General features: G+C 52.9%; 1 protein-coding gene across 1 annotated transcript; it reads left to right on the forward strand.

Annotated features, from left to right (window-relative positions):
* Positions 1–117: 117 nt before the first annotated feature.
* LOC143004346 (U3 small nucleolar RNA-associated protein 14 homolog A) lies at positions 118–3,188 on the forward strand. The gene has a single exon (XM_076155200.1). The coding sequence runs from the start codon at positions 196–198 to the stop codon at positions 2,611–2,613; it is 2,418 nt and encodes an 805-aa protein (XP_076011315.1). The 5' UTR covers positions 118–195; the 3' UTR covers positions 2,614–3,188.
* The last annotated feature ends 5,963 nt before the right edge of the window (positions 3,189–9,151 follow it).

Genomic DNA, 9,151 nt, shown 5'->3' on the forward strand with positions numbered 1-9,151 from the left:
AAATAAGAGTGAACAGCGCGCTTAACACTTTCACCGGCAGAGGGCGCGAGCGTCACGGAAACCGCCGCAAATCCAACAGAAGAAGCGGTTCGTTTGCGACAGTGTAGCCTCCATTACGACGGCTGTTTTACGGCAACGTATCGAAAAACGGCACACGCGTGTACACAGCTCCGCTCCGGGAGTGCAGTCGGCGGCATGGCGAAGATAATGAAGAAGAAAGTGAGTAAAAAGAGCCGGAAGACTTTAAAAGTGAAAGATCAAAGTGTGCCAGTCAAGCCGGAAGTGGCTTACGACGAGGACGATGAAGAAGATGAGGATGAAGACGTTACCAGCGGGGAAGAGGAGGACGGCGTGGACGATGAGAGAAGACACCAGAAGCTGCTGGAGGCCATCAGCGCCCTCGGAGGGAAGAAGAGGAAGAAGCTGGCGGAGAGATCCGAGGCCGCCGTGCTGATGTCCGAGTTCACGGTGAACGCCGAGGGGCAAGGAGACAAAGTCCACCTGTCTGACCTGCTGGGGACGATGGACGAGACCCGGGCTGTCCCCGTCAAGACCAAGAAGCAGCTAAAGCAGCTGCAGGTCCGCAGTAAGACCATGGAGTCGCCCCTCAGCAAGCAGGAGAGCCAGAGGATCCAGAGGGACGTGGCCTTCCAGAAGGCCGCCGCAGAGGTCAGCAAGTGGAAGAGCGTCATCAAGCAGAACCAGAGCGCCGAGCAGCTCATCTTCCCCCTGGACAAGGAGCCGGTCGGACCCAAGCCAGTGGAGAAGCTGGTGACGGGCTGGAAGGCTCGCACGCCACTGGAGCAGGAAGTCTTCGCCCTGCTGTCCGCCAACAAGCAGCCGACCCTGGACCCCCTGCTGACCCCCGCAGAGGAGGCGTCCCTCAAGGCCATGAGCCTGGACGAGGCCAAGATCCGGCGAGCGGAGCTGCAGAAGGCTCGGGCGCTGCAGTCGTACTACGAGGCCAAAGCCCGCAGAGAGAGGAAGATCAAGAGCAAGAAGTACCACAAGGTGCACAACAAGGCCAAACGCAAGGAGTTCCTCAAGGACTTTGATGAGAAGGTGAAGAGCGACCCCGCCGCCGCTCTGGAGGAGCTGAACAGGATGGAGGTGGGCAGGATGCAGGAGAGGATGTCACTCAAACATCAGAACAGCGGCAAGTGGGCCAAGTCCAAGGCCATCATGGCCAAGTACGACCACGGGGCCCGCAAGGCCATGCAGCAGCAGCTGGAGATGAACAAAGATCTAACCCAGAAGCTGGTGACCTCGCTGAGCCGTGAGGAGGAAGAGGAGGAGGAGGAGGAGGAGAAGGAGGAAGAGATGCTGCCAGATTTTGTCAACGATGCAGAAACCGGACTGGATTCTGCAAACCCATGGATGAGAGGAAAGCTGACGGCAGATCCCTCAGAGAAGGAGACGAGCCAGCCTGAGGACACGGCCCAGGAGACAAGCCTGAAGGTTCATACAGCTGAGGAAGAGGAGGAGGAGGAGGAGGAGGAGGAAGTGCAGGGCACAGAGGAGGAAGTGCTGCTCAGAGAGTTTGAACAAAAACGCAAACGACGCCAAGCTGAAGAGTCTGAGGCAGAGATCATAACTGTGAATGATGAAGAAGAAGGAGGAGAGGGGGAGGAGAGCAAAGCTGAAGATGTGCAAATGTCAGACAAAGAGGAAGAGCAAGAGGAAGAGGAGCTCTCAGAGTTCACCAGCCTCTTCCGTGGGATAGCAGAGAGCAGACGGGAGGTGGAAGCAGAACACGCTGAGCTCCCAGATAGCGGAGAGCAGCCGGCTCAGCTGGAGGAGGGACTGATGAGGGTCCAGACCCTGGAGGACCTGGAGCTCCTCAGCCAGGAGGAGACGCCTGCTGAGGAGACGCCTGCTGAGGAGGCCACACAGGCTGAGAACCCGACCTCTGACCCCCCAAAGGCAAACAAGCAGCGCAAGAGGAAGAGGGGGATTGAGCTGAAGCAGGTTCTCACCAAGGAGGCCAAGGTCATCAGGGTGCCTCTGGCTCCAGCCATGAAGGAGGGGGAGGACTCAGACTCAGATGAAGAGCTGGACCAGAGGGGCCTCATCAAGGAGGCCTTCGCCGGGGACGACGTGGTCTCTGACTTCCTCAAGGACAAAAAGAAGCAGGAGGCGGCGGCGAAGCCTCAGGCGGTGGACCTGACGCTGCCCGGCTGGGGCGAGTGGGGGGGCGTCGGCCTCAAAACCTCACGAAAGAAGCGCCGGAAGTTCAGGCTGAAGGCGGAGCCGGCGCCCGAGAGGAAGGACCGAAGCCTGCCCAGCGTCATCGTGTCGGAGAAGAGGGACGCTGCTGCCAGCCGCCACCAGGTGAGCTCGCTGCCCTTCCCCTTCCAGGACCACGCCCAGTTTGAGAGCACCGTGCGCTCGCCGACCGGCCGCACCTGGAACACGGAGCGCACGGTGAGGAAGAGCACCCGGCCCAGGGTGGTGACCAAGCTGGGGTCCTTCATCCCACCGCTGAGCCGCGAGGAGCTGCTGAAGGACAAGCAGGCGCAGGCGCCCACCGGGGACACGCAGGTGCATGCTGGGAACAGACAGGTGCATGCTGGGAAGAAAGGGGCTGTGAAGTCGAAGAAAAGGAAACATTAGCAGGAACTCTCTCTGAAGTGTTGATTTAAGAGAAAACAGTTGAGTTGTTTGTGGATGTTGATCAGAGTTCACAGAGACGCTAAGGCTGCTGGGTAATATGGACAGGGTCAGGGGGCGTGGCCTCCTGTGTCTGCAGGTCGGAGGCTCCGGTCTCATTCCTCTGTTTTATCATATTTACATCTTTGTCTCCTGTCTGAGGTCTGAAGTGGAGCTGAGAGTGATTTGTAATAAATGAGGTCATGGTTTCAGATCAGAGTGTGTGTGTGTGATCAGTGTGTGTGTGATCCTCTGAGGAGACTGAGGTTTGTACTGTGTCACACACACACACACACACACACACACACATCCTATATGTTACTATCATGTGTGTGTCCCTAAGATACCTTCACTTCCTGTCTTACAGAGTGAGGTCTTTGATATGAAAAGATTTTGTAAAGATATAAAAGAATGAAATGTCATGAAGTCTTCACAGTAGAAAGATAAACACTCTGTTGATTATAAAGAAATGTTCTAGTTTTATATTCATGTTTCAGCTTAAATCACAACAGAATAAACCTTGATGCTGCAGACGTACAGAGGCTGTTTGTGTTTCATGTGCTGTTACCATGGTCACACACTGAGGGGTCTGTATGTCTGAACACACACAATCAATATAAGTGATCAGATATTTCTTATTCATTTGCATTTAAAGTTGAATTCTGAGTTTGCTCTTTATTTTATTTCTGTGATGTCTCTGAGCTCCACCGCCCTCTAGTGTTCACACGGAGGAACTGACAAGCATCTACCTGTACTATCAACACTGTGTGTGTGTGTGTGTGTGTCCTGATCAATACAGGCGATCACTTAACAGATATTCTTCTTTGATGAACCGAAAGAAACGTTTGCACGATGCTGGATAAACGTGTTTGTCTTCTTTAAATGATGTGTTCAGACACAACCTGCTGATCTGTGTGTGTGTTCACCTGGTCACACTTCAGCCGCCGTGTGTGTGTGTGAGAGACAACACAGGACCTCTAACAGCACCATTTTAGAAGTTTGTGCTTGACCTCTTCTTTCTCTTCTTCCCTCCTTCTCTTCCTCTTCTTCCCTCCTCTTCCTCTTCCTTCTGCTGTTGATCTTCAGTACATCTGTAAGGCGATGCGGCTGCGTCTAAGAGAAAAGCCATTACAGTTGGGTTAAACCTTCACACATGGGTGAGAGTGCATACTTTGGCACCTGACGTCTCTGTACTTCAGCTGATAGACACTCTATTAAGGCTCAGCCGCCTGTAATGGACTATGCATCAGCTCAGGTAATGGCTGTCAGCCTGAGCGCCCAAGAGGCAGTGGAGAATTCCATTAGAACGCCCGGAGTTACTAAATCAGTCATCCTCTCTATCTTCCTCTCTATCGAACCACCTCTTTGGGGCAATTACTACAGCTTCATACAGAGAGAGGGAGAGGAGGGAGAGAGAGGGAGAGGAGAGAGGAAGAGAGAGGGGGGGGAGAGAGAGAGGCAGAGGGAGAGAGAGAGGGAGAGGAGAGAGGAAGAGAGAGGGGGGGAGAGAGGGGGGGGAGAGAGAGAGGGGGGGAGAGAGGGAGAGGAGGGGGGAGGGAGAGAGAGAGAGGAGAGGGAGAGAGAGGGGGGGGAGAGAGAGGGGGGGGAGAGAGAGGAGAGAGGAAGAGAGGGGGGGGGAGAGGGGGGGGGAGAGAGAGAGGGGGGGAGAGGGGGGAGAGAGAGAGGGGGGGAGAGAGAGAGGCAGAGGGAGAGAGAGAGAGGAGAGAGGAAGAGAGAGGGGGGGGGAGAGAGGGAGAGGCAGAGGGAGAGAGAGTGTGTGTGAGAGAGGCAGGCCTTGGACGGCGCTCTGCCCGCTGGACTGCGGCGAGCGCAGACAGTGAATCTCACTCTAACGTACGAAGGCCGGCCGGGCCGTAACTCACAGGGCCGCACCCGAGCCCGAGGCGGCCCGGGGCTTAGGGGCCCGCGGCTCCACGTGATGGAGCGTGTTGTTCCTCCATCACGCCGCTCTGTGAGGGGAGTTTAAATGTTTGCTCTGGAGTGAGAGAGCGTTTGGGTCGTGGGCTGATGATGTCACACTGCTGCTTCTCATCTTAGCACTCCTCAGCTGGAACCTTTAACCATTTCAGTTCCAGTTTAGTTTCCATGTTGTCGTTGTTGAGCTCACTGACTTCTGGTCCTGATGTTCCGTCTTTGCTCTTCTGGTTTCCCTGCAGATCCCGGTTCACACGATGTCATTCATTCACTCAGCAGACATGATGAAGAGTATACTGTATATGCCCCTCCTCTTCCTCTCTGTGGTGTAAACTCCAGCCCCCTTGTTTAGGAGATGATGGGAAGTATTCAGTCAGTGTAGCTGCTACATGTGAGCAGGCTTTGTCTCATCCAGACCCGTGGAATCTTCAGACCTCCTGGACCCCCCCCCCCCCCGGTGGGCCTGAAACAATCGGATCCTCCCCCCTCCCCCCCTCCTCCCCCCCTCTGCAACCCAGGCCCGGCTCCATTCCCGCCCTGACAGGTGTAAGATTAACTTAGTTAGGTGCCGAGCCGCTCATGCGCACCAAATTAAATTAATGGAACAAATTTCCCTCCTAATTAAGATGAAAATCCGTGTCAGTTGTAACCTTGCTGAGCACTAATTATGTACAAATGATTTATCATCTGTTTCGTCCTGAATAGCAATGGGCTCGGCTCTCAGATGGGCCCGGCTGGCTGTTAAGAGATGGGCCTTGATTAACACTGACAGGTTGTGCTGCGGAGAAGCTGCACGTCTCCGTCCGGCCAATGGCAGCCGGGCTCGCCGCGCTCTCTCCTCCCTTCCATTAACCTGCAGCCGGCGTGCAGCTGAGCATCGCCGCGCCTCGGCTCGCCTTCTTGTTTCTCTCGGCGGAATGAAAATAAAGTGCATTCGCAGAAGGAAGGCGGCGAGTTAGTGTGACTGATGTGAGCTGATTGAGCTGAGAACAGTGAGGATCTGAGCTCAGTGTGCACGAGTGTGTGTGAGACCTGATTGGTGTCTGCCTGCCTGATCCACATCAGAGAGGGAGATGAAGCGTCTTCCTCAAGCTTCTGCTCCTCAAAGGACAAATTGAACACAGGCGAGCTCGTACATCAACACTTTGCGCCCCTGGGTGACTGTTAGCCTGAATCTGGATCTGGGACGTCTGAACCTGAAGATTGAACTGGAAACTGGATTGAATTTGGAAGGCAGTAAAGCTGAGACGTTTGGAATTCAAAATGACAAAAAGCCTCTTCATCCATTCAGACGTCCCAATTCACAAAAGACTCCATGCTCCTGGAAACATCAAGTCCACAAATCTTTGTTTTTTATATTCTTACTTGATCTTCAAGTACAAACCCTTAAACTTTACCTTCAGGTTTCCTTTCTGCTCTTTCAAAGCTTCTGAACGTCCGCCGGCCCTTCCTCTTCCTCCCTGGCTCACACTCAGTACCGCCCTGAGGCCAGCAGGTGGTGCAATAGGTTAAAGCCTGGCGAGCTCCTCAGCATTAACTCCTGAGAGCCGGAATATCAGAATAAACAGGGTTTTAATATACAATTACAGCCTAACTGGGATATTCCATCTTATTTCCTGCTGCCTTGTGAGCACAGATATATTTCTATGGGCAGCAGCTCTGATTAGCATTAGAATCAGAGTCCCTTGTGATGCTAAGGACACGCCGGCCAATCTGTAATCATTGTTCCGCAGGCTTGCTCACAGGGGATACAGCCTGCTTTGTCATTATCATTCAATATGCCACACACACGCTGGCATCGCCTCCTTGGCTCTGCCAGCAAGCAGGCATTTACATTTCCCCTCATCCTTCCAAGAATTTTGCGCAGACAATGATGAACTGTTGGACTCGCGAGGCCACAAACGGCTCGGGCGCCTGAGAATGAGAGATGCGTTTTCACCCCGACTGCTTTTTAAGCGCAGAGAAAAGCTCCCTCTCTCGTCCGACGTCTCATTTTGTGCCATTCTGAGCGCGCGGGCGGCTCTGAGACGTGGCGTGTTCACACGTCTGCTCCCGTCATTAGGGATCCTTTGACTTTCTATTGTGATGTCGGGTCATTAAACTAACACCCGTCCTGACACAATTTGCTGTTTGACGCTCCATTGTTGTTAAATGTCAGCGGGGCCGCACAGGGGAGGAACCTGCATGCCTCCACTCATGCTCCCCTCTTCCCTCTCGTCTGTCCGACCCTGGATATTCCCCCGCTGCTGCAGACGCGGCGGAGCTACAGATGTTCATGCAGATCCGGAGCATGTCGAACACGCAGGGGGGGAGACACGCAGGGGGGAATGTCAGGCGCTCCACGTCACAGGGATCTCCACCTTCCTGCTCCGGGCCCTCAGGATGAGGCAACACACAAGTATACACTCGCACAAAACAACGGAAGACTTTATTGTGTCCAAACTTGGTCCCTTGTGTTGTCTTTCCTGTATGTTGACGTTCACTTAGCAGGGTCAAAGGTCAGAGTTACTACAGGAGAGATCTGTGACAACATCCAGAGGGTTCAGGGTCAAAGGTCAGAGGTGAACATGTGTATAAGTAAATGTACAGCTTCATGTAGAGGCTTTAACATTCTAGCAGGTGAACCCAAGATATTTTGAAAATGAGTGATCTGGTTCAGTCCTTCAGTTCAGACCCCTGCCTCTCTCTCTCTCTGCCTGTATGCTGTGTTTCCCCTCTTCAGTCGGATCAGGACACGTGACAGAGGACCAGCCGGCCCAAATGTGCCTCAGGATCACTGTTGCGGGGCAGCGGCGGCCATTTTCCATTGTTACCCCCGCGTGCCTCCTCCTTCCCCCCCGTGTCTCCCCCGGCGCTCCGAGCCAGAGCGCTCGGCAAACAACATCTCCCGCATCACGGCTGTCTGGGGATTGGTGGATGAGCCGGGGAGGGAGGGGGGGTTAGAGGTTAATTATAGACAACAGAGAGGTCACGGGGCCTATTATTCCACCGCCCAGACCCGCAACGGTCCAATGGGGATGACATTTACGACGAGGGCCCGGCCCCCCCGTCCCTCGCCCCCCCCCCCCCTCGCGCCATCACTCACGTTTACACTGAGGAGCCGACAGAGCGACTCACTGGCCTGATAATGAAAAGGCCCTTAACGTTTGGCACAGGCAGGATGATGAATTGTATCCCTGGCTGCTCTGCGGCTCCGTCAGGGGGCCTCCAAGTAGCCCTTGACAACTAATTGAAAGCCCCCATATCCTGCTTTTACCTACCAGACTTCCTTTATCGCTCTAATTATTGGGGTTAAGTGCATCTCCCTGGGGACGGTGGGAGGCGTGTGGCGGGCAGAACCTGCTGACTCATCCTATTGGACAGAGAATAAATGGCACAAAGCTGAGATGAATCAGCGTGTGAGCGTTATCCTCCTGCCTGTGATTCATGGCTGAGTTAGTAATTAAAACTCCATTGTGGACCTGATGAAGACCGAGCGTGCCAAGGGAGGAAGACGCAGCAATAAAGAAAACAAACCTCCTTTATATTTGTTTGTGACGCACATTTGAGCCCTGCGACACACACACACACACACACACACACACACACACACACAGGAGAGAGAAGAGGGTGAAGAAGATCTTTAGTTATTCTTTAGTTTGATGAAAAATGTCTCGTTTGTTGCTTAATTAAATCAAAATTGCCTTTTTTTGAAAATGTCTTATGTCGTGTTGTTTTGGCGGCGGCTGACTTTTTACTTTACTAAAAATCCAATCCGCCTGAAAATCCAAACCCCATCAGTGAGCAGGATAAGGTGGAGCGTGAAGCCGGAGGGAGAGAGAGGGAGAGAGAGGGAGAGGGAGGGAGAGGGCGAGCCAGGATGTTCTGCCCTGTTTATGCTCAGACTATTGTGCGGGCTGATATAATCCCTGAAAGCCCATCAAGAGCAGCGGGCCTCAGTATGCTGAATACAAAATGGAGAGTAAATGGAACCTGGGGATTAAGAGCGATTCACTCCACGCGCTGACTTCCTCACCTCTGCCTCTCTGTAAGCCTATTAGAGCACAACAGCAAATCCAATGTTGGGGAGAAGGGAAGAAAGTGTGTGTGTGTGCAGGGTGAGGAGGTGTGATGTTCAGTGTGTGTGTGTTTACTGTGTGTGGAAGCTGGAACGGTGCACCATTCCCTTATTATTCCTCATAAAGGGATAATCAGACTTCCAGGTATGATCCAAATGCAAACCAAAGGGTCCCAACTCCATCAAAACATCTGGATTAAACGCCGCCAGCCACACAGATGAATAATGTTTAATACCTTCTTTTTGTTGTCTGAGGCAGGATGCACACACACAGACTGCTGATCAGTCATCTGCTGTGAGTCAGCTTTACTTTACAGGATCCAGGGTTTTAATGGGAAAAATTCATTAAAAACTAACACTTTTACCCAGCTGTTAAAATAGAGACCTGTGGGTAAACGCTCAGCTTGTTAAACTGAGATAAGAGAGCATAAATAAATACAAATAAATAAATACATCTGTGTGTATTGAAAGAGCATTAAAACATCTGCTTGGTTAATTCAACAATAAGGA

The sequence above is a fragment of the Genypterus blacodes genome, unplaced genomic scaffold (assembly GCF_046128005.1).
Source record: "Genypterus blacodes isolate CSIRO-AG114 ecotype Tasmania unplaced genomic scaffold, CSIRO-AGI_Gbla_v1 ptg000065l_1, whole genome shotgun sequence".
NCBI classification, from domain to species: Eukaryota; Metazoa; Chordata; class Actinopteri; order Ophidiiformes; family Ophidiidae; genus Genypterus; species Genypterus blacodes.

Coding starts and splice junctions, on each gene's coding strand:
- LOC143004346 (XM_076155200.1), top strand. CDS start 196: ATGGCGAAGATAATGAAGAAGAAAGTGAGTAAAAAGAGCCGGAAGACT.